General features: G+C 37.7%; 4 protein-coding genes and 1 long non-coding RNA gene across 15 annotated transcripts; 2 read left to right on the top strand and 3 right to left on the bottom strand.

Annotated features, from left to right (window-relative positions):
• Positions 1-284: 284 nt before the first annotated feature.
• On the bottom strand, positions 285-6574 carry LOC137585467 (uncharacterized). The gene is made up of 5 exons (XM_068301253.1): positions 6553-6574; positions 3534-3827; positions 3106-3466; positions 2557-2766; positions 285-329 (listed from the first exon to the last, which is right to left on the bottom strand). The coding sequence occupies exons 1-5, from the start codon at positions 6556-6558 to the stop codon at positions 316-318; spliced, it is 885 nt and encodes a 294-aa protein (XP_068157354.1). The 5' UTR covers positions 6559-6574; the 3' UTR covers positions 285-315.
• A 6841-nt stretch (positions 6575-13415) lies between these two features.
• spz (Spaetzle domain-containing protein) lies at positions 13416-18954 on the top strand. Of its 11 annotated transcripts, none has more exons than XM_068300658.1 (7): positions 13417-14129; positions 15718-15990; positions 16224-16301; positions 16879-16945; positions 17089-17425; positions 17496-17737; positions 18589-18954. In XM_068300658.1, the coding sequence occupies exons 1-6, from the start codon at positions 14067-14069 to the stop codon at positions 17692-17694; spliced, it is 1017 nt and encodes a 338-aa protein (XP_068156759.1). In that variant the 5' UTR covers positions 13417-14066; the 3' UTR covers positions 17695-17737; positions 18589-18954. The 11 variants fall into 11 exon arrangements, with proteins under 11 accessions (XP_068156761.1, XP_068156759.1, XP_068156764.1 ...); XM_068300657.1 differs by having other exon boundaries at positions 13418-14129; positions 17068-17425; XM_068300655.1 differs by having other exon boundaries at positions 13422-14129; positions 16588-16945; positions 17092-17425.
• Positions 17732-18193, bottom strand: LOC137585021 (uncharacterized). The gene has a single exon (XM_068300664.1). The coding sequence runs from the start codon at positions 17987-17989 to the stop codon at positions 17861-17863; it is 129 nt and encodes a 42-aa protein (XP_068156765.1). The 5' UTR covers positions 17990-18193; the 3' UTR covers positions 17732-17860.
• Positions 18955-20756: 1802 nt separating the features above from the next.
• Nep5 (Neprilysin 5) lies at positions 20757-25187 on the top strand. Its single transcript, XM_068300665.1, has 9 exons — positions 20757-20944; positions 22220-22358; positions 22420-22514; positions 22582-23161; positions 23223-23499; positions 23559-24390; positions 24474-24522; positions 24589-24787; positions 24843-25187. The coding sequence occupies exons 1-9, from the start codon at positions 20818-20820 to the stop codon at positions 25185-25187; spliced, it is 2643 nt and encodes an 880-aa protein (XP_068156766.1). The 5' UTR covers positions 20757-20817.
• On the bottom strand, positions 20991-21807 carry LOC137585023 (uncharacterized). Its single transcript, XR_011033517.1, has 2 exons — positions 21209-21807; positions 20991-21152 (listed from the first exon to the last, which is right to left on the bottom strand). It is a non-coding gene; the product is annotated as an uncharacterized lncRNA (long non-coding RNA).
• Positions 25188-25233: the final 46 nt, after the last annotated feature.

Genomic DNA, 25233 nt, shown 5'->3' with positions numbered 1-25233 from the left:
CTATTAGACACTTTAGTTAAATTAATTTATTTTATTTACTTAGATTTAAGTACGATAGAAAATTTTGCAGCATTTTCAGCCAATTTAGATGGAAAATATGTAGAAATTGGAACAGTGGAAGAAATGAGTGTGTGAGAGAGAGAAAGAGAGAAAGAGGTAGAGAGATGGGGAATAGAAGGAAACGATGATGGTGCTGGATTGGTGTGGAGCAGGAACGTTTTAGTTAAGTCTAAGGGAGCATGAGAGTGCAGTAAACCGTAAACATAATGGGTATGGTCGGTCCACAGCTGCATCCTGGTTATCCTTTAGGCACGACTACTGTAGATAGACTGTAAAGAGAGCGGTAGATGAGAAGTGGTTCGTCTTGATTTTGGATTTCAAATGGGTGCTGTGGTTGGTAGTGGTGCTTTGGCAGTGGATGGCAACAAGCGATAGCAAAACGGATTTTTAGAAATTGGGTGGGGATAGGTGCAATACATTTGGTTCATTCATGCTGTGCTTGGGAATTCACATAGAGTGCATCTTTATTCAAAGTGTGAATGGCTTTGGTGGGTAAAATGGAGTGTGGGTGGGGGTGGAGGAGTTTAATAAATATAATGACTGCGATAGCATAAATAATTTTTCACTAAAAAACACAAACTAGGATTAAATGCTGCATATGACTTAGAGAGCTATTACTAGAAATTATCACTATATATCTGGCCTTAGGCCTCCAAAACGCGATTAAACATCAGAGGATCTTGTATTTCATAGTCCTGCGGCCGAAACAAGCGCGTTGTTCGTTTGTTCAACGCATGACGGCGCACCTTGTAGCCACCATAATGGGATCGTGGTGGTGGTGGTGGCGGTGCACTATACACATATTTGGTCTTCTGTACCACCGGCGGCAAATACTGGAAGGGTACCTGCTTCTGCACTTGCTTCTCAATTGAATAGTTAACCGGTCCATTTGAATTGCCACCCTTTCGCTTGGCCACCTCCAATGCAGCTATTATGGGAGACAAATCCTTGAGAGCGTTATTCTTATTCGCATGATAGTTCTGCACACGATATTCGGTCGCAGGTGCAGGAGGCGCTGATGGAGCCACACCCGAAGGTGGTGGATAGTCATAACCCTCATTTGGATGCTTCTGTATATAAACTTCCTCTGGTGTTGGTCTTTTGGCCATCTGATGATAGATATCGGCAGCTCCCTTGTTGTTAACACTTGTCCCTGTGGGTGAATAGGCTGCTGTTATGGATTCCGTATGTGACAGAGATTCCAAAGTTCCCAAATTATTGGGCAATGGGACACCATAACTGTTATAGACTTCGGCGTGTTCCAATCCAGTGCCAGTGGGCACGTTATTTGTATCCAAGGCTACCGTCTTGGAGGCAGTATACTCGGTCTTGCCATTGGGCAACAAACTCAAGATTTCCTGCAGCTGTAGTGCCGCCTTGCGAGCTTCCTCATCACTCAATTTCTTGTGCCGTCCATAGATGTTGAAGTCATCGCTGCCGGCAGTGGCCACTGTGTGGATTTCCCATTGATTTTGTGGGTTTTTTGTAGGTTTTGTGTGTGTGTGTGTGTGGTGTTGGATGTAGAGGTTGTGTTTGTATGTAATAAGTGAAATATCATTAGATTTACCAATTAAACAATTCATCTTTCTATTTACATTGACTCTGGCTGAATTTTTGATGTGTTTGTTAGATGGATTGTTGAGTTTTCATTTTCACATGGTTTGTGTTTTCTGTATTTTACACTTTCTGTACAATTTTCTATTCACTTTAAAAGTTTCTTAAACGATTTCAAGATGATTGAGTGATAGATGGACGGACGTCGGTTTTAGTTGGTTAATATGATAGTTGAGCTCTTCTTTGAACTTTATTTTTTTAGGTATATATAACTCATTTTGCTTGTTGGGGTTTTTTAATCAAGGTTCTTACTAAACTATATACATACATACTGAGCAACATCAAGTATACGACACGTGGCCACTGTAAATTGCTTTATAAATGTCATTAATACCGTTTTGGTAGCTTAACGCAACAATGACGTGATGAACAATGAATAATTTTTTTTTTTTATATAATTATATACTATTTACATATCAACAAGTCGATAAATGTCAAGCATGGGCTTTCAGCTTTCTGGTGGGTGTGGCATAGTATTTACAATATTAACAGTCCCTTCTATCTATTTGATGATGCTTTCACTTTTATGTGAATGGTTAAATATTTACGGAAGTGTAATGTGAGGGCCCAAGGGAGGTTCCTAGCCCGTGGAAATTTTGATATTGGTTAGTAAAAACGTATGTAAATGAATGATAAATGACAGAGTCATCGTTGCAGTTAGTTAACATTGTTGTTAATTCGATATGGTTAAAAGAGATTCAGCTGATTTATATACAATTTAATTCAATGAATATACAAGGTATGCACAATGAATATATGTATTAACAGTGAAGAGGGGTCCCTGAGGGTCTCCCTCGGGTATGATGAAATATTTACAGATAAAATGTACAATGGAATAAAAGAGAATCGATTCAAATATTCTTTTAGATTAGAATTACACACCATCTTGTCCATAGGCCGATGGCAGATAATTGCTCTGAGGTGCCTCCAAAGCCACCGAATGAGACACACTGAATGGTGCCCCGCCGCCGCTGCCCACATAATTGCCACCAGCGGGTGGCAAATATTGATGTGTGGCACTGCTATATGTCGGAGGTTTTGATGGCGGTCCATAGCTAGCATGGCCACTGGGTATCTCGTATGTGGTGATGGCTGTAACGAGATGAGGGAGACGAAAATAGAAATAACATCAAATATTTACAATGAGTAAGTGAAGAAGGAGAGAGAGAGAGAGAGAGAGAGGGACAAAACGGGTTGACAGCGAAAACGAAAGTTGCCCCAGGTTCGATGGCCGCGTGTTCCGATTTGGCAAACTACTACTCGTACGGACTTGGGTTGAAGTTTTCAAAGTTGCAAGTTGACTCTTCCGTTTTCGATGGCCAGGCGCATTAGTTGTTATTAGGCGACTTAATTGTTATGCATTTCGTTCATTACGTCATACAACATAGTTTGACTAGTTCATGGCCCAATGAACGGATACACAATACTTACTCTCCGAGTGGATGACAGGTGAGGAGGAGACCTGCTTGGAGCCACTGCTGCCGCCAGATGAGGCCCCCGATAGCGAACTGAGCTTGGCGAATGGATGAACAAATCCACTGCCGCCAGAGTGACTAGTAGCATAAGTATGCGAATTGATGTGAGCTGAATTTATGATGGATTTGCCTACATCGGTGACCTTGTCACCGGAAGCTGCCACCAAATTGCCGCCAGCACTCAATGCATATCCGCTGCCCTTTATCAGTTGACCCTTGAGGGCGGTAACACCGCCAGTGATGGCCTTGACAGCCTGGAATATGGTGTTCAATACAGATTTCTTGAACGACCATGGATCATAGTCCACAGAGTTACCCTAAAAAAAAAAACGAAAATATTTGTGAAAAAATCTTTTTCTCTTTCACCATTTATATTTCACTTACATGGACCACGACCTCTTTGTAGGTATCACCACCACCATGACCGCTGCTGCCACCAGAGCTACCAGAAGCTATGGACGCAGATGCCTGGCCGATGCTGGACAATAGGCCAGACTTCAAATGAGCCACATAATCAAAGCTTCCCGATCTTTTGGCTATCTGTGATTCCTTGATATTGCTCTCGCCCTGGTCATTGTCCAGATCAGTGTCCTCTAGCGATAGAGATTTATCCACTGCCGGATAGGCAAAACACACCAATGGCATGACCATCAGCAGTAGGCATAATTTAAGTAAAACCTGAAAATGAAAACGCATACATATGTAAATTTTACTATGCAAATGATTTATGCAATGCAGGAACTATTATGCGAGACAGCCATAGAAATTAGAGTGCTAATTCAATGGCCAACTAGTTGCCATTGCATCATAGATGCTATGCATTCAAATGTCAGCAACTGTCGCCCACGTTCATTTCAAAATTTATTGTCAAGCCCGAAAATATATAATGCACAATCCTCGTTCTGCATATGTCACCTTTCAGACTCTCTCTCTCTCTGTCTCTCTCCCGAACTTCTACCGACCACCAGTGTCTACTATTGCGGTTCCAGTTGGTCGCATTCAAACTCATGATTTGGCAGTAGTAGGAGAGAGGGCTCAACTGTGCTTGGTTACTGGTTGGTTAGGCAAAGCCTGTCATTTGTAGTACTTATGCCACTAATTTGTCTGCCTGCCGGCTATGACTTGTGAAGCATTCATATCGGTTTCATGGCCCATCGAATTCACTACGGAGGCTAATTGACAATATATTCAATTATTTAATCCTAAGTGGAATTTAGAATATGAAACCAATTAAAGCCATTAGCTAATCGATAATTAAAACTGTATTATTTCTTTATTGCTCTCATCACTCTCATCATTATAATCATTATTAGATATTTGCCACTCGCTTAAAATAATGTGAAATGTTTGTTTGAAAACGAAACCAAAATTGAGGTCAACAAATCCATTGAGAAATATTCAATATAAATTGTTATTTTTTGCGATAAACTTTTCTCTCGGTATGTATGGCGCAACTTCAATATCATTCATTTGGTATAGCCATAAATAATATGAACACGTTTTAGTGGTAGTAATTTGTCTTCTTAGCCCTGGGTCATAAAACCTTAAAAACTTGTCCCAATGCAATTGGCATTCAAATGCAGAAATTAAAAAAAAAACAACAACTTCTGATAATAAAAACAATCGAAAGTTAAGTTTTTTTTTGATTGCAATGTCTGGGACGTTGTGTGCTAATAGTTTTTGTTTTTCTTGTTTTGTTTTTTGTATTCCTCCAATGCAGATAATAATTAGTTTTTTATTGACGTGATGGAATTATAAAAATCAAAATTTTAAATTTCGATTGAATAACTGATATTATATCATAATTTCAATGAGTACACTGGCACAGTTAAAGGAATTCACTTAATTGAGGGGCATTCTTTAGCTAGACGAATAAGTTAAGTAATTTTATTTCGAAATTAAGTAATTTCCTGCTAAAGTCTATTATATCATTATAATTAAATCTCTTTATTTAAGAGGTTTGGATTTCAGATTGTTTTGAACTTAGGTAGGGCAAATGATTGAAAATAAGAAGCTTGATCTACCTTTGGCAAATACCAACTTAAAATTCGCTAAGTATTGGTCAAGCATTTCCTAAACATTGGCCAAGAGTTGGTATTAGGTAAATCTTTGCGTAGTGTTAAGTAAATATTTACTTGAACATGCTCATGGCCTTTAGACGGACATTAGAGAATATTTCATTTAAAATATTTGTGGTATTCAGTTTAGATTCATTTCAAATAGGACAGGTCAAGTCAAAATCAAGAAACATTCACTCAAGAAACCTTAGCTCTAAAAATGAAACTAAACCTTTTAAGGAAGGAGAATTGCCTAGAAAAGGATATCCAAGGAGGTCGTTTTACTCTTGGTTTTACCCACAAGATGAGTTAAGTGATTTTATTTGTGAAATCTTTAATTTTTTAAGAAAATGGGTCAACACAGTTCCGTTAAAACTGCCCTTTTGACCGCCCCTGTTGAATATATTGAACTAATAACAAAATTTGTGTTCAAAATAGTTGCTCATTGGACAGTCCAACTTACTGACTGCCTCTTGTGAGTGATTTTTTGCTGGCCACGTTGAGAGTGAAAGTATTTGCCGGCTTCGGCTTCATGGCTTTTGTTTTCTTGTTTATTTTAGTTTTGCTTACTTCGTTTTTATTTTTCTGGTGGTCATAATCAATTAACATATTTCTGCAGATTGCTCAAATGCTGACAATACACTATAACCCATGTTAGTTAAAGTAATTGCGGTAGGTTGAGTTATTTTTTTGTGTTCGACTCGTTTATTATTTTGACGTGTGCGTCTGCACATATTATTATGGGCAAATTTCTTTTCAGACAGTTCAGTTTTTTTTAGTTTTTTTTTCAGTTTTTTTTTTGGGAAAGCCAACGAACAAGAAACAGACTCGTGTCTAGACAACGCTGTGTCAAGTTGTCTGACATAATAATTATGCATGATACTTTACATTCACACTCATTTAACTAAGCCATGTTGTGTTGTGTTATGATATAATGATTTTGGGCCAATGAATCAGTGGCATTGAGTGAGTGTAACTGAGTGAGTGTTTTTTGAATGAAATGAAATGATGATGGCCTCTTTCATGCCCAAACGAGCAACTGTGCAGCGGCGCATCAATTGGGATTTTTGGGTTAGGCCAGCTTACATAACACAAACACACACAGACACACACAACACACACTCACAATTTCATATTGTATCTTTGGAATATCTCCCATATTAGATGTTTGTTTTTCTTAGCTAATCAAAAAAGCAGCCAAGTGAAACGAGTTTTATACACAGAATGCTCACAACATGCACTTGAACTTGTTTGGCCAATGAAATTGCATAAATGGCTCTCTCGCTGCAAATGCGCTAATTTTTTTTTTGTTTTTTGGAAAGACTTTCACTTGAGCCAGGACTTACCTTCATTGTGATACTTGATGTTGTGTTGGCCAAAAAGCGTATGAAATTCGGAACTTGGTTTCTTGGACAACAAGCTCAGATTCACTTTTGCTGATGACGTCCTCTTTTACGTGTTGTTTGTTATTATTATTATTATTATTTTTTGCTTTTTGGTTGTTTTATAGTTAAAACTTTGTCACACAAACTTTCTTCACCTCGACACTTGGGTGTTTGCTACAATTGACAGCATTCGTTCACACTGTTGATTTTTCTCTCTTTTTTTCTATTTTCGAACCGTTTCGTTTTTCGTTATGCCGTTTTGAAAATATGCCGGAGCCGCTAACACACTGAAAATTTCACTTGAAAAACAAAAACGGCGGCTTCGCGACTTTCTTTCTCCGATCGACGGTCTGTGATCGTGGTGTTTGGGGTCTCCTCAACGACGTCTGCGCTCGAACTGTGCTCGAAAATTGTGGTGGTTGCCTCTTTTAAAGAAATCGTTGAGAGCCACTTTTTGGGCTGGTTTTACTACTCTTAAAGGCAGTGTAAAGAGTTGTCGTTTAGTTAGTTATCTCTTTTGTTTTGTTTTCTTTTGTGGTTTTTGGGCATTTTTTGGATTTTTGGTAACTGGAGAGAAAGAGAAGAGTGCGTGTGCATGAGAGAGTGAGAGGAGAGCCTTCAGAGACTTCAACATCGACAGCTGCGACATCGCAGCGGGTTCAATGCGTTTCATGTGTGTGGCAGCAACTGCCACAAACTGTTGCAATCCACAAAGTGCAATGCGGTTCATTAAATGTTCACAGCCTAAACTTGTTTAATTGAAATGACTTTGTTGATTTTGTATAAACTGACTTATGCGGCCTTCTGCTGACATGGCCAAAAACAAATGAGTTGGGCAACAAACTACAAAAACCCAAACCAAATAGGGAATAGATTGAAATTAATCTTCGCAGGAACTGCATAAACAATGGCTATTTGTTAAAAATATACAATCTTAGATTAAATATGTAAGTATTAACAGGTGTTAATATTAGACTTAGTTAGAAGAGTATTAAAAAGTGAACTTTACTGTTTTATTATCAAAGCTAATGGACGCATTTAGCAAATCTCGTAAAAATCAAATCCATCCATGTCCAGATAAGACATATCTTAACTAACCACTAAAGAACAAGTTTAGTCACTTTTAACTTATGAAGGCAATAAGAAGAATGACAAAGTAACACAGTTGAGAGTAAAATGATTTTAATATTAGTTTAATTAGAAAGTAGAATCCAAGGTATATATACATAAGTATATACTTATATAAGATGAAGAAAATCAAAGGTAAGAAATAGAAAATTGAATTTGGAATTCCTTTTGGAGGTTTATCATTCAAATATAAGTTACAAAAGTAAACAGAAAGTTTTCCAAACCCCCCACAATAAATAAGATTGCATTTTAGTTTAAGAAACTATTAATTAATTGAGAGAAAAGTATTAAAATGTGTCTAAAAAGTGACAAAAGAAGAAAAGAAAACTTTCAGCTGACTGTTAAAATATATTGTTTTTGCAGATAAGACTTTTTCAGTTTACTTAATCCCATTTAAGTTAGTAAAAACTTGGATAAGTGCTTACTGAATTATGCTTAAAGAACTTGCTTTAATTGACCTGCTAAACAATTGTCTTAACAACCTTGACCCAAGAGCCCATTGCATCTTGCCCGATAACCCAAACCTTCAACTCTCTATACTAGGCTTCCAAAAAAAAAAAAAAAACTAAACTACTTACTACTGCCAGAAGTGGTTCAGGGCAAAGTTATCTAATGTTGCAACGAGTTAGTTTCAACTTAGTTTTTTGTTCAACTTTTAATGAAAGTTCACTGTCACTATGTCAGAGGCGATTACAGAGCAATTAAGTCAAGCAGACAAAGACAAACAATAACAAATAATAATAATAATAACAACAACAACAACAGTTTCCCTTTCTGTAGCTGCCTTTCATTTCAATGGAAGTGAAGAGAATGGAAAAAGGGGCTGGGAAACTCCATAATTGGGTTGCAAGTGACAGTCGTCCTACACAGATGATAATTTCCTTCCTCTTGGTCATCAGTTGTATAATCAAAACAAAACGCAAGTTGGCAAGTGCAGTTGCAACTGCAACTGCAACTACAGAAATGCAAAACGAACACACAAACTTTTAACTTTTTTAACCATTTGCCATTAACAAACTGCAAATTTGTTAAAGATTTTTGAAGGAAAACAAGTCAAAGCAAAGCAAATACAAAAAGTTGGAGGTAACAAAAAAATAAAAGAAAAATTAAATGAGAAACTCCTTTCATGTAATAGCCCTCGTAAAAACATATGCGAACACCACTTATGTACCTATATATAGATATGTACATACATATATATGAATATGCGAGGGAGTTACATATGGTGTAAGATTGTAACTAACTGACTTGAAAATACTCTCTCTCTGTGCATAGAGAAGTAAATAACTTACCTGAAGTTGATATTTAAGAATTTAATAAGTTTAAGGAGAGGTTTGGCTTGGATGGAATATAATATTCATGAGACTAACAAGTCTTCTATAAAATAGTGAGAGAATGATGTTCAAATAATGATCCTCTTAATTTGATGATAGTTCATTTATAAAGGACAATTTTTCATTCCTCAATAACAGAAGGGGGCAATAGTTATCATATCCTTTAAAACCTCCAAAACCATTTCCCAATCTTGTATGCCAATTCCCATATCTAAAAGACATTACAGAATGACATTTCTAGTCAGTATTTTCCATATTTTATATGATAAGATACGTAATAAATGTAAAATTTAAATCAGTAAATCAAGAAACAACTTTAGGTCTTTCCCTTTTTGAGTCCTTTTTAGACTTCTAGTGCCTTGATTTGTGTTTGTTTCCCTAGTCTAAATTCTGTTTTAGCCTCTTCAAAGTCAAAGTATTTGACATTCAAAATCTCTTTATATAGTTATTTTAGTTTAAAGGGTATAGGAAGGTTTTTGTTTTGTTTATTTGCATATTGTTTGAATGATTTTGTGGTTTATTGTTTTTTGTTTGCTGTGATGTTTATTGGATTGTCAACAAGAGGCATGCAATTATTTTTGGTTTGCAAATTTGTTACTTGATTCCCATAATTTGCCTTTTTGATTTAAATTTCCGATCATACGGCAAAACGAGTGAGTGAGTCGCCAAATGCCTGTCAGTTCAACTTGATTGCGCAGAGGAAAAACTAAGAAAAAAAAAATGATTCAATTTGCCATAAAGTATTTCTTGATATTGCATACTTAGTTACATGTATTAACAGTGGATACGCTTTAATAGATTATCGATTTGGCCAGGAAGAAAGAGTTATTAATGGAAATTATAATCCACTATATGCGATTGGTGTGAAACAATTGTTTTAGATATCCGAGAGAGATTCATCTAAGGACATGGCCAAGAGTTTTCATTGCATAAATTATGTATTATCAAGCCAAAAAGCTAAACTTCCTGCCATTATATTATACATGTGTGGTTAAAATCGGGTTTATCTATATACATATATTCATCTTACCAGACACACACTTGTGCTATTAATTTTTCATTTTTCATTCAGCTTATTGCTTTTCTTTTTGTGTTTTTTTTTTTTTGTTAATTGACGTGGGGCAATTGCACAAATAAACATGAAAAAAAGAAAAGAGATAAAATAGTTTTCGGTGCAAAAGTTTTCAGAGTGTAACGTGAAATGCGATAACAGACGGTCGCACATTGGGAAATGTTAGAAAATCGCCAGGCCACCGGCTGGATGGCTGGCCGGCTGCTCGGTTGTCGTTAGGAGCAGCGGGCTGGTGAGTCCACTTCCTGGACTTCCTGTTGCCGATACATTGCTAGTTGCTTGCTTGGTTGCCTGCATCGTTTGTTAGTTGCGCAATGAACTTCAACTTCAAAATAAAATTCAATGGACGACAAAAATTTGAGTGCGAATTGCATTGAATTCCGAAATGAACCCGTTTCGCGTTGCCATACTATTTTTTCTGTTACTTTTTTGGCGGAAGCTGGGCTATACATCTTATTGTCTGCTGTGGAATCGTTTCTCTCCTGAGAAGGAGATGAAAAGTGAAAGCCTAAACATCGCTTAAATAAATATTTGGCAAACACTTGAATGGGCCAACGATCTCCCTATAGAGACCACACCACACCACATTCGCTGCATTAGAAGGCAGCACACAAAACCGCAATCCACCGGCGCGATCTCCATGGCTGGGAGCCATGTGTGAGCTAGATGTTAGCTTGGATTATGTATGATGCAATCGGTCGACAAATTGAGGTTGAGCAACAGCTTCATGCTGCGTCCTGCCGGCAAACGCATAAAGTCTATAAAACAGTTACCCCCCCTGAGACTTGGCCACCGATAGTCGCTGCTCAGTGTTGCATGTCTTTGTGGCGCCTGTCATGACTCGAAATTGCATTTCTGCCAAGTGGTGCGTCCACTATTTTTCTCCAGGTGGCGTAGTTTATTTTGTTTTTTGATTGTTACCGCGTTTATATTTTATTTCAATTTCATTTTATTGAATGTGCAATACATATTCATTATTTACCATTTAGTTATTTCACCATTTCTCGTTAACTTGACCCGAGAAGCGAGTCATCCGTTCGCTTGACTTGCCATGACTTTGAAGGGGAATTGGAGGCAAGTGGCAAACGGCAGCGGTGGCAGCATCTAACGATTAGTCAATCTCAGTCTGTTCTCTGTGGTTAGGTGGCAAAGTGATTAATTAACTCAATTAGCTCAAATTATGTTATTTCCGATTCAATTAATAACCATTAAGAAAGTGATGTTCTCTAATCAGAGGGAATAAGAGAATAAATAAGAATTTAATTATATTATGTTAACAGCACGCACTATTAAAGCTAAACAGAGACTTTGTAACCAAACAAAGATGCCATTTATCTATGATGGCTTAGCTTGTCTCTATCTCTAATCCCTAAGGGCTTGCAGCTAAGTTTTCAGGAAAGGTGTTTTCTGTTAGCAATGCCAAATAGAAAATCATGACAGAAACGGTAAACAAAAATTAACATTGTGTCATTTTATCATTGAAACAAAGTGATTCGTCATATAGAAGTTTATAATATATGGATTGAAGTGCTCTTGAAACCCTAAAATTTCCTACCCTATTGATTCATTGATGACTAAATCTTTAATATTTTTATTTTATATTAACAGCAAATTCTTTAGAGATATTTTAAAAGAGAAGGGACCATTTTTTAATCATTTTTTAAGCATATTCCTCAACAGGTAACAAGTATCAAATTTTTAGGCGCACAAAGATATGCAATGAATTGTTATCACCTTAAAATATGCAACAGATTTTATTGTGTAAGATAATGCGTATACTTTATTATAGAGGATTAAAAATGATGACTCAATTATTAAACATACACTTTAAAAAACTTTTAGCACTTTTTGAAAAACTTTTCATTTAAAATTAATATTTAGCTATTTCAAAGAAAAAGTCTTACTATTCAGATCTCATGTGTAGATTGTATCTTTAGACACACGTCAACCCACAATTATTTCTAAGGGCACAATGCTTGTAATGGATGAAATATTGAGAATTCTTTATTGATTTCCAGTAAATTATAATATATAACTTCTATATACAACGTCTTTGAGTTCCAAGTAAACGATCATTATCGCGCGATTTACACTTGAGATCGGGCCAGCTCAAGGCCTATTCAGTTTATAATGGCAGCGTCATGCATCACTCGAACTCATAATGCTTGAATTTACACCTAATTGACAGTCTCATTCATATGGCATGGGGCACAGATGCCGATATGCTGTATTCAAGAATTTTAAAATTCTGTGGTTAGTTTCGCAAAATACCCTCTTGGAAATACCCACGAGTCATCATGTTTCCCACTACAGAAGCAATTCAAGCTGATCGCCGCCTCCCATCAGCATCATCGCAATCATCGCCCTGGCAGCCGGTCAAGCTGGGATTCCATGACGCGTGCGCCGGCTACTTTGGAGTGTGACCCATGTTTGAATCAGCGTGGAATACGTAATAATTCATTCGATCTAACGAGCGAGCTTTTGTGGCGCAAAGCTTCACTTTTACTTTCGTCAGCAGCGAGTGGAAACAGCTGATTTATAGATAGATAAGATGGATAGATCTCGAAATGTATAGAAGTTGACGATATTTCGTGTTTTTGTTCAGAAGCCTTACATAATTTCATGTATATTTGTAACGAACTTTATTTTAAGTAACGTTGTTGTGTATTTTTTGCGGGCTTTTGAAAGTATTCCACATTTCAGTGGAACGAACAACTTATGCTAATTAAACCACCTCGAGCTGTCAATTAACAATGAACAACAAAAAACAGCTGTAATAAAATACTGGATTCCTCTCCATCTCTCTCTCTCTCTCTCTCTTTTTCCACATCGCCCCCTCATCTAAATTTAGCTCTCTCATTATACTCTTAATAAATGGGTACATTAACTTTCATCAGAAGAAAAGCAAAGAAGTAAAGTAGAGTATAAAGATTCGTGATCAGCAAACGGAGACGAATTCATCAAACTCCTGTATACAGGATCGGAAGTATATATCGTAAAGCTTCCACAGAAGCTTCTCATTGATAATTGACTCTACATTTTCTATAACCAATAAGTTTCTAGGCCGTAATTCGAGTGTTCACATTAGTTTTCAATTCGAAAAAGAAGTATCCAAAAAACTTGCAAGGGTATACGAACTTCATTAAGGCTAAAGTTAGTCTGTTTTTTTTACTCTCTCTCTCTCTCTCTCTCTCTCGCTCGCTCGCTGTTAAGCTTAACTTAAAGCTGCAGTTGTCAATTGAGCTCAACTGTATTTCTTGTCAAAACTTTTCGTTTAGTTGCTTTCGTCTTCTCTCGCTCGCTCGTTCGCTTGCTCGCTACATTCATCGCTCGAATGCATCTGAATATAAATGTTAATTAATTATTCTACCATTTCGTCAAGAGAGGCCAAAAGACGTGTGCGTCGTTATGTCCATTAAATTATAAATTCGGGATAAGCCCAGTCGAGCTTAAGATTCAATAAAAGCATCAGCCCGCAGTGCTAGTGACTTCACTTTGTGCCAGGTCAGGGCGAGGTAAAGAAAGCCTCATCGCAATCAATATCAAATCCGCTCTCGAAATAAACACCAAACACAAGAGCATCAACAACAACAACAAAAAGTGTCCCTGAGTTAGTAACTAAAGTGAAAAGCAAAGCGATTAACTATAGTGCCGTCTGAACAAAACAAAAAAAAAAAAAAACGTGCAAACGAATTAAGCTGAGCGACACATCACCAAGGCATAACAGGAAAAAAAAACATTAATAAACTGCGGCATTCCAAAAATTAGTCGTGCCAATTTGTTAATAAACACTATCTATACGCAAGGCGTATAACAGAGGAGCAGAAAACAACTAGCAATAGGTTAAGGCAACACGATCGGATCGATCACCTGCGCCCAAAACTTCAGTGACACAGACGACTTGGTAACCAACAGAAAAAACCAAAGAGTCGTTCAAGAAAATGCCTCCCATGTGGTGGAAATTGGTGAAAATTGTCTTGCTGCTCTTTGCGCTATTCACAACGGTGAGAGAAATATGCTTAAGCAATATGTTTTCTATTTTCATTCCATGTGGCTTATTTGGGTTTATGGTTAATTATGTCTTACCCTGCCCCTCGTCTTTTGACTAACTAATCAAAATATAATCCATTGGTAATCTAACATCACATCAATTGAATTGAATACGATATATTGAAGGGCATTTTAGACAAATTTAGTTGCAGTTTGTATGAAACCTGTTTACGACAATAATTTATTGGTTTCCTTTAACTTTGCATAATATTACAATTGACACTTTGCACGGCTCACGACTTCAGGGGTTATTTATATAGGCTGCAATTAGAATCTATTAGATTCTCAATATAGAATGAGAAAAGCAAAAATATCTACAGAAACAAGTAATTAAGAAAACAAATTAAATATCAAATATTTATAAAAGCGCAATCTGGAATTCTCGATACCTACACTCAGACGCTTAGACGCTTAGCCAAGTTAGTTGAGGCAAAGGTTCAATTTTTTTTTTTTGTGAAAATACCTAAATTGTAAGAGTTTGCCAAACAGCGACAAGTGATTGTGGATACAAAGTCATATTCGAAATTGGTTTGGGAAAATTTTATTCTCAGAAAAGGTCAGTCAATTGTTTTGGAATTGCTGAGATCAGGTTTTAGATTTTGAACTTGTTAAGATTCCCCCCACAAGATTCAGGCATATGAGAATTTCACAATTTATTTATTAAAACTACCGAAGTAAACATTTTTGAGTCATAGATCCAAAAATACTTATACTTGAACAACAAATAAAAGTAGTTAACCATAATGTTTGTAGGCTTGTTATTTATGAGTTGAATTGCGTATAAAAATGTGTCATCGTGTGTGGAATAAATGAAGAAGAAATTAAACAAAAGAGAAGCTAGACAGGAAGGAAATGAATGAAATTGTTGTGTGGTTTTTGGAAATGGGTTTCAAATTTTGTTTTAGAGATAAGGCTATCTGAGACAGACACAAATGGCCGGCATTTACTTATAATACTTAGTATTTAGTGTTGAGTTAACTTAATTCATTTATATGTGTATTTGTATATAATCTTTAAGTCACTTGGCATATTTTCCCTTTCATAATTCACATTGGCCCATTCGCTTTCTTGGTGATTACTCAATTCATAATCATAAACATTATTTGGTGCCAAAAACATCTGCTATTGCAAAACGAACTGGAAATAATAAATAATTACAGTCGAGTGTGAATAAATGTGTGTGTATCGGTGTGTGTGTGTAATTGTTTGAACAGCATTTAATGATATATTAGCTAAGAGCTACTAAATAAGCTATTGGTCAGATCTAAGAAAATGTAAGAACATTTAAATAATTCTTCTCTTTAAAAAAAAAAATAAAGCAACTAAACTGCGCTTGCCCCAAAAACAGCTGTTCAAACAATCTATTACGCAAATGTGTGTGTGTGTGTGTGTGAATGAGACAAGATAGTTGAGTTCCATAGACCTAGAGAGAGTGTGAGAGAGACACTCGCCAAAAGAGAATGGACGGACTTTGCATCGTTGTCTTGGCAATGCTCATGAACCCCAAACAAACAACAAATTTCCCCCCTGTATATCTTTCAGATAGTTTGTATCAATAGTGAAATAACCAAGAGACGCGAAGCCGAGGCAGCAGCATCAACAACATCATCGCCATCATCAGCACCATCAGCAGAAGCAGCAGAAACGACAGCTATCCCCATAGACACCACAGCTTTCATGTCAGACAGTCTGTTGAGTATTATGCGCAACAAGGCCTGGAATCACAATGACGAGAAGGAGATGGAGGTGAAGACGAATAAACAGCAGGAGACCCAGAAGGGGCCACACATAACCACACCAACAGTTTGGCATGAGGTGTGATCAAAATTGTGCCCATCCATAGAGCAATAGAAACCTATAGTAAACTTGTCTGACAAATTCCCAGCCCCACCCCCCAAACATTTTCCCCTATTTGTGGGCATTTACCAAGACCACACCTCCATCCTCCCACCCTTTTGGTATTTCTGTGTTTTTTGTCGTCCGAATTTGGTTATTATAAAGCCAATTAAGACTAAATGCGTTTTTCTTCCCATTTTCGTTCGCTTCAGTTGCCAGCAGAGGATATAGAAGCACGTGTTCTCTCCATTTTCAAAGTGAGCGATGGCGAAGGTGTGATGCTTTTCAATGTAAGTGAAGCACTTCCCCTCCCCCCCGTACTAACCAACCAGCATCATTTAACATCATTTAAACCATTAATTCAACCATTTTGGGATTATTTGGCAAAGTAGATAAACAAATCGAAGTAAATTCATAATTTAACTTGATTTGTTGCTAATTGTGTCTTTGTGTGTATTACTTTGCTTTGTTTTTGTTGTTTTGTTTGTTGGTTTTATTTGTGCATTGTTTGTTTGATTGATTACATCTCTAAAATGAGGACTAATTAAGAAAGCACCAAAAACTTTACATATACAGACAACGACGTTCTCAAACGATGCACCTCCTTTCATGCCCATACCCACCATGCTTGGCGATCAGCCAGCAACTGCATCGCCAACTTTAACCTCAACTGCAACAGCAACTGCAACGGCAACAGAACAATCAAAGCCGTCACACAAGACCACCCAATCTCAGTCCCAGCCAACACAGTCACAGCATTATCATCAATATCACAGTTTGAACCATGAAGAGCAATCCTTCAAAGTTCAGAGATCCCCGGATGGCAAGCTGAATCTTGTCTTTACCGATCCGCTTATATCTTTGCAGACAACCCAGACTGTGGCGCAGCAGCCACCACAGCAGCCACATACGCCACGTAAACCCATATCGGATTGTAAGTATTATTTTGTAGACAAACGCCATATACCATATCCTACTCGGAACATGATATACAATTAACAACTAAATCGATTCCATACTCACGGCCAAATGCCTTTGGCGCTTGCCTAACATCAGCTTTTGTCTTTCCCGGTCCAGCAGATAGACATCGACCCTCAACAGTGCCGATTATCGATACGGGCGATCATGAGTGTGTAGATGGTTTCAATCAGAGTCGTTCATTCTGCACCAAGGTCAACAATTATCCCGATATATCTGCCCTCAAGGGTGTGCTATTGCGAAAATTTCCCAATCTATTTATTGACGAACAGCCGCCCACGGATGTAGGATTGAGAATGCAAGATGATGAATTGCATCTGTGCAATAGTCGTACGCGGTACCTGTATCCTAAATTGGGACAAAGATTGGATCTAACTTGGCAATATATTGTCAATACAGAGGAGCTCAAGCAGGGTATACTCATAGAAGAATGCGAGTAAGTGGCCAGACGGCTCTAAACACAAAACCATTAAGACTAATCATAATGGCATACCTTTCTTTAACAGGGGCGAGAATGAGAGTTGCTTATTTTTGGACAGCTTTCCACAAAACTATACACCCGTTTGCAAGCAACATTATGTGATAAGACATTTGGCCACCATCAACAATGGTAGCCAAGGGACACCCGAGGTGGCCAATGAACCTTTCAAGATACCCTCCTGCTGCAAATGTGTGCTCAAGCCAAAGACGTTAGGCGGCTCCTGAGAATACTGCCTATAGCTATGGATATGCGCGTATGTGATTAAAGGTAAGGCCAGACAACTTTATTCACATTCATTTCAAAAAGGACTTGGAATTTGTGTATGGAAAGGGCATCCTGTCTGATTAACTTGTGGTTTCGTGGTTGTAGGTGCTTCCGCTTCGCAGGTGTTTACTTCATCAGTCTGCGCAGAGTGTAGCCCACGGCGTAGAATCCAAAAAGCTTCAGAGCCATCCCCTTGCCTTCAGCCCTGCTCAAGTACTTGAACTTGTTCTCAATGTTGCCATAAACGCGATCCATTTCAATTGACAGACTTCTTCACAATATTAGAATAGTTATGAAACTTCTCCCTAAAAGGATAAAGGATACGATAGTTATTTTACTTTCTTTTTGCTCTCTTCACAATATTTTCGAACTAAAATTATTTTGATTTAAACTTTTTTACGAAAACCCAAAAACATTTGTGACTTAGACACGAAACAAACGGCAACTGTAGAGAATGGAAGGGCAAAGGCAACTAAATTGACTTATATGTTTCAACAAAATATTCAAGGCTAACTTGTGATGGAATTTTTGATCATATAAATATTTGTTAGCTGTATTTATCAAGTTCTTTTTAAATTCTATAGATAGATGGAAAACAAGTGAATTCTGAAAGAAAGGACATTAGATTTTCTCTTGAAATCTTACATAAAACAAAGAGTTTTCTTAAATAATTTAATAGAAAAAGAATAAAGAAGATGATGTCGAATGTTCTATCTGCTGTTTTGTAATTATAAACTCCTTTGGACTCTACTAAGCTATTTCATACCTTTTCAATTCAAAATCTTACAGGTTGACTTAATGAATGCCTTCAATAAATAATTATAATTTTGTTTCTCAACCTTTTTTCATTGCAGCAACAAGTTTCATCCACCCACCACACAGAATGGCAGGCCAAACTGTCGAAAAGGGTTTTTTTTCTTCTGTTTTGTACCTTTGGTCTTAGTCTATTTGTTGATACACACAAACACACATAGAACAAAAAGCCCAGAAAACGAGAAAAAACCCCCTCTCTATGTCTAATCTAACTAATGCTAATTAAATGCAGAAATATAAATTTATTAGCTATGTAAATTTTAAATTCATAATATTATTACCATGTAACATTCGTGTCATATTTCTTGTAATCTATTTAAATGTAACTTTCATGTCTATGTAATTCTAATGCACCTAATTAGTCCTAGTGAAAAACTGTATAATAAATGTATGCAAAGTACGAGTAACTGGCCAACGTTTGTCAAGTTAAAGTAAAGTTCTTTGAACCCATTCTGGTCCGCCTTTCGTCAATGGACATTTATTAATTGTGGTAATTCTGTGCGACCAATTACCATTGGAGGGCGATGTGTAAACACATGCGATTGAATGATGTCTAACAACATGCATTTCCATTACATGTTGGGCCCACGTGGCGTATGCCAAGGGATGTGCACACGATTTGTTTTCCTGGATGTGTTTCTGTATAGTGAATCAATAATATTTATCGATTCCGACACGACGAAGTATGTCAAAGTTAGGGCAAACAATGCAAATGTCATTGGTATTTGGTTTGTAAGGAACATTTGTATGTACCTACCTATCTTTATATCTGGGTAATGTGTGTGGTCACTTAATAACTATTATTAGTTCCACCTTTTGGCAACAAAAAAAAAAAAATGACAAATTTCAAAAGCAGAACCCGTAATGTTATATCCTTGTAAAAGTAAACCATTTGGGCATTACCTTGGGCCATCAATCACATGGCCTCGAAACTTACTAGGTAGTATTAATTAGTTATAGTTATACAATATTATTATATATTTACTAAAGTTAGCCCCCTGGAATTTCACTTTACCAGCTAAACCTCTGTGTATTGGATGGGCCACTTCTTCGTGTTTTGATTCACAATAATAATAGAGTGTGGCCGGGTGAAGACATTTTGAGTTGTGAGAATTTCAATGCTCTTTAAATTGGAATGCTTGTTAGATAGTCCTAGTCACAACTCCTTCTACGATACCATATCTAAATAATGCAACCAAATATGAATAATATTAAACACTTCAAATTTTTAAGGATATAACTATATATTTTACACTTTTAATGTTTTTTCTTTAATGAATAATGCAACAGACGTTAAGATTCTTTATGTTTCACAACAAGAATCAGGCTTAAAACTAATACTAGTTATGGATTTATCTTTTTCTACCCAAAACAAAACATTAAGGGAACTTTTGATAAGTTTCTTTCGACAATATTATTGCTCAAATTTGCTTAAACTACCTCAAAGCCGACAACACACACATACCACACACCGAAAACTTTCTTTTGCCACAATAGAAACTTTCAATTGCATACCTTTTGGAACAAGGGCGGACTTGAATGTAAATGTGTTTGCCCATACCTTGGCGCTTATTATTAACAACCTAAAGTAGATAGTTAGAGGACTTTCTTAGGTGTAGAGGGTATTATAGAACAGTCAGACAATTCTAGAGTTGTTGTTTATGGTTGGGGTTTGGGGCATTTCAACAAGCAGGGTGGGGGCGAATGGATGGGTTTGGGGGCGGTGTTTTTGGTGGACTCCTAGTAATTGCCGCAGAACATTTGCATGGCAAAAGGAGTTAATGGTGGTTGGCCTGATGTGTTGTTGCTATTGTTGTCATTGTAGTTATTGTTGTTGTGATTGTTATTGTTGCTGTTGCTGTTACCGTTGATGTTTGGTTGCTGGCCTTATAAATACGTTCTGTTGACGACGACACGGCTTCAATATACCGGCAGTCGGGAGTTCATTCGTTTGCTACTCTCTCCTTAGTGGCTTAGAGTCGATATTTTGTTGTTTTCTGTACACGTTTGTATATTGCTTTCAAGTATTTATTGTTTTATTGTTTATGCCGCAATTATGCAATTTTAAAATGTGAGAAAATCGTTAAATCTCAACAATTAAAAACTAAAGCAACATGTGCTTAACAATTGATTCATGATTAAGTGACATGAATCCAAATGAGATCGCATCAAAATGCTATTCTAGTGCGCTCCAGAAAAAAAAATCACATTGAAATTTCAATGAATTAAGGTGTATCTTCGTCTACGTAAGAACAGTGTGAGGTTTCGTTATGGATGTCCAAGCGGAGAATGTACGTAATCGAGTCTGGACCACGGGATCGCATGCTAATAATGGTTTCTTTAGTGATAATCTACAGCAACAGACATTGCCACTGCCACACCGGCTACAGACACCTGGTGAGAGAGAGAGGGGTTCTGTCTAGTCATCATGAGTAAAACAAAATTGAACTTGGTTTTTTTTTTATTATCATTTCCAATATTGAGACTTTGCACTGCACATTGTATAGTTGAATCTACTTGATATAACAATAAAGTTAATCAAAATCTTGCCAGTTCCATAGCACATTTGTCCTACATTCTAGAGAAATAAGCAGTGACGACGGCTCTAAAGAGTAAAACATACATATTATAAATATAAAATACCTTCGATTACGCTTTTACCTTAGCTAGGGGCTTGGTCAGCTCTCTTGAAGCCCATTTCGAAGTGCAAAGCATTCTGGACTCATGACTGTGAACAAGCCTAGACGATTGATTAACATTTATCAATTGCATTTCACTATCAATGCTTATATTTGGCTCAACTATTGATACTTCAGAAGACTTGGACTTAGTATCTCCTTTGGCAATGTGCAATTTTTTGAGCAGAGCCCGGAAATTTATTATAGACTTGCTGAAATGATCCACCAACGTATACCGCCTAAGGAAAAATTTCGTGGTTTTTTTTAATCTTTCCAACAGATTCGGATTTAGATAGTAAATTGATGTTATTACGAAACCAATAAAAAAGGTCATGGCGTAACATTTGTCCAGAAAAGAAGTAATGGGCCTTAAATAATCATCCTCGAATTCGTTTGCCTCCTTGAAAGCCTCGATGGCGGTACAAACCTCATTGGACAATTGATAAACCTTAGTTTCTACATTATCTGTATTGATTATACGGCGGCTAAGATAGCGAAACATTTTAGAGTCTGAAAGTTTTTAATTAATTTTAAGACGACCAAATTTCTGTGAAAAAGTAAATCGAAATATGGATTTAGAAATCCAGGTTTGCTAGATGTCAATAGATAAAAAATTGTTTTTAAAGTCAACTCAAAAAAAAGAAATTGAAATTTTTTTTAAGTATCCCTGGACATGCAATAATATTTGCAGTGCATTGAACCTATGCACCACTCAGCCCACTCAAATGTGGGTGACAGTTGCTGTCCCTTGTCTCCTCCTTATGTCCGGTCAGCCAGTCATAACCACATAGACTCCCTAATGACGGCAGGACCCACATGTACATACAAATAGTGTCCGATCAAGATAAGAGGCAATGTGAGTACGAATGACGGACAAGCAGATTGACAACATTCAACTAATTAACGTTAATGAAACATGAAACATGGTGGCCATAATAAAAATGGTCTTATTTTTGTTTCTACCACAATGCATTCATTGAAAATTCCATTACAGGTAATCTAAGTCTACTGTCGGCACCGGTGCGAGCCTTTGGCGATACTGAAAATGGAAATGGCAGTGGTAGAAGCCAAAGCCACAATAAACAGCCACCGTATCTACCCATTAACCATAATTTTGTTAGTGTACAGTCTCGGTAAGTGATATATTTGGATACTGTGGAGTCTCTGTAGTTAAAATAATTCTCTCTTTCTCAGATTTCGTCGCAGCTACTATCACAAGTTCGTACTTGGTGGTCTGGTGGCTCTGGTGATCGCCCTCCTGATAGCAATTATAGTTGTAAGCATAACACGTAAGTATATAAAACCAAGTGAGAATGCCATCTATAATAAAAGAATCTATTTTCTTTTATCGATTAGTTAGAAAATCTGCAACAGCACTTTGTCGCAGTAAGGAGTGTATTCGTACTGCGGCCAGCCTTGTTTATTCAATGGACGAACAGACTGATCCCTGTGAGGACTTTTATAAATTCACTTGTGGCCGTTGGGCCAACGAGCATCCACGTCCGGATTCGGCTACGTCGAATGACTGGTTTCGTGAGCGACAGGCACATATAATGCGTGTTGTCCGTGAGTTTCTGCGAACAAATATAAGCAGCAGCACTGAGCCCGAAGCGGTGGGCAAGGCCAAGACCATGTATAGGGCCTGCATGGATACAAACCTGCTTGACGAAAGAGATTTGGAGCCGTTGCTCTACTACATACAGAGATTTAAGCTGCCAATATTACCCTCAGCTCTTAATCTGACCTTAGGCAGTACGTCAAAATATGTCGGGGAAAGCGGAAATTCGTCCTACAATTGGTTGCAGTCAGTTGTGACTATTAAGCAGTACCTAAGTATGGATTTAATAATTGGATTTGATGTATTTCCTGATCCATTGAATCGTACACTAAATCGCATTGCTTTGGGAACACCAGAGACTGATTCAGCGTTTCCTTTGTAAGTAAAACTCAATTACAAAATTATAATGTAGGCTAACTGAAACTCTCTTTTCATACAGCAACAACGATGATACACACAAACTATTACGAAAGATTCATAGAAAGACTATTTTCATGCAGAACAGCGATGAAGATGATGTGAATGATAGTGACGAAAGTGACGACGATGATACGAAGCAAACTAATGAGAGCATGTCTGCTTATCTTCACTATGTGCGCAAAGTAATTGAAAAGTACTTACTCTATGTGGATCCCTATGTCAACCAGGATGAGGCCACCTTAGGCATAACGGAACTGGTGAAACAGGGCGTCAAAGTGGCTAGAAAGATTCATACGGTAGGTTGTCCTAGACACAAACATCACATTAAATCTTTAAAATCGTTTATGTCTTGCAGTTAAAAGAAGAAGCTGATAATATGACAAAACCCTCTATGAATCCTGCTGACGATATACTCTATGTATCACTATTTGACTTGCAGAATCAAACAGACAAAAATATTGCACCAAAAACAATGCCAATTTGGTTGCAGTACATGCAACTTATTCTGAATGGTACTAAGCATGCAGGCAAAGCGGAATATACCTCAAATCTAACTATTATAACTAGTCAGGCCGATATCATTTACTTACAAAATGTCGTAGAATATCTGCAAGAGACGCCAGCTGCCCATATTGAGTCTTACCTCTGGTTAAGTGCCTTGGAAGAGTTGGTCCTGCATACGACCAGCGATATGCGTATGCTGCATTCCGAATACATGCGTCTGGTGGTTGGAACAGAGGGCGGAACACCACGTTCCCTCTACTGTGCCCATGGGGTCAATAGTCTTTTTGGAATGGCCGTTAGCTACGTGCTGGCCGACGAAGAGTTTACCAACAAGAAGCTGCCTCGTGTAGAACGTATGTTGAGCGACATTAGACGTTCGTTTGATCGTCTCGTACGCTCTACCTCATGGATGGATGCGGCAACCAAAAGAAAAACTATGCAGAAATCTGCCGACATGAAGAGTTTCATAGGCTTTCCTCAGTGGCTTAGGAATGCCACAGCATTGAATCAGTATTACGAGGGTGTTGAGGTCAATGTTAGCACACATATGGAGAATCTCATGGGATTTGTTCACTGGCAGATGATGGAGAGGCTGAACGAGATGGATAAACCAGAGCCAGTTGGTTGGGCCACTTCACCATCGAATGTGAATGCTTTTCACACGTTTCAGTCCAATGCCATAAGTAAGTAACGTGCTGGAGAGGGAAGTGTGGGGGCCAACAACCTACGTGTTTCTTTAATCCGTTTGCACACTTTCATTTTACAGCTGTGCCCATTGCCATTCTCCAGTATCCCTTCTATGACCTTGGCCTTGAGTAAGTCTCGCCCACTGTGTCCTGTGTTGATTAACGCATTTTATTCTTTGCTTTGTCCTTGTTCAGGGCTCTTAACTATGGCTCAATTGGCACAATTCTGGGGCATGAACTGACGCACGGCTTTGATGATAGCGGCCGTCGCTTTGACAGGGAAGGCAATATGGTCGAGTGGTGGTCAAATCAGACAATCAATGAGTACATTAATCGCACTGAATGCTTTGTGGATCAATATAGTCACTATTACTTGGAGGACATTGGCGAATATGTGAGTTAGTGAGTGAGTGAAATATTTGACTGTTTATCATCATTTATTTCCACAGATTGATGGTGAACTAACGCTGGGTGAGAATATAGCCGACAATGGAGGCATGCGAGAAGCCTATCATGCCTATCGTCTCTATGTCAAAGAAATGGGTCGGGAGAAGCTTAAGCTGCCCGGCCTTGAGCAATATACACATGAACAGCTGTTTTTCATCTCCTTTGGCAATCTGTGGTGTGAGACCTATACGCCGGCTGCCTCACGTTACGCCCTCAGTGACTCGCATTGTCCAGGACAGATGAGGTTGAGAGGTGTCTTATCCAATTCGGAGGAATTTGCTCGTACATTCAAGTGTGCACGAGGCTCAGCCATGAATCCCAAACAAGACAAGTGTCGCATATGGTAGAAAATGTGTTTTTTATATGGGTAATGGGAACAGAAAAGTGATTTTT

Source organism: Drosophila tropicalis, unplaced genomic scaffold (genome assembly GCF_018151085.1).
Source record: "Drosophila tropicalis isolate 14030-0801.00 unplaced genomic scaffold, ASM1815108v1 contig_878, whole genome shotgun sequence".
NCBI classification, from domain to species: Eukaryota; Metazoa; Arthropoda; class Insecta; order Diptera; family Drosophilidae; genus Drosophila; species Drosophila tropicalis.
The sequence above is the reverse complement of the archived record's forward strand: the minus strand, read 5'-3'. Positions and strand labels throughout refer to the sequence as shown.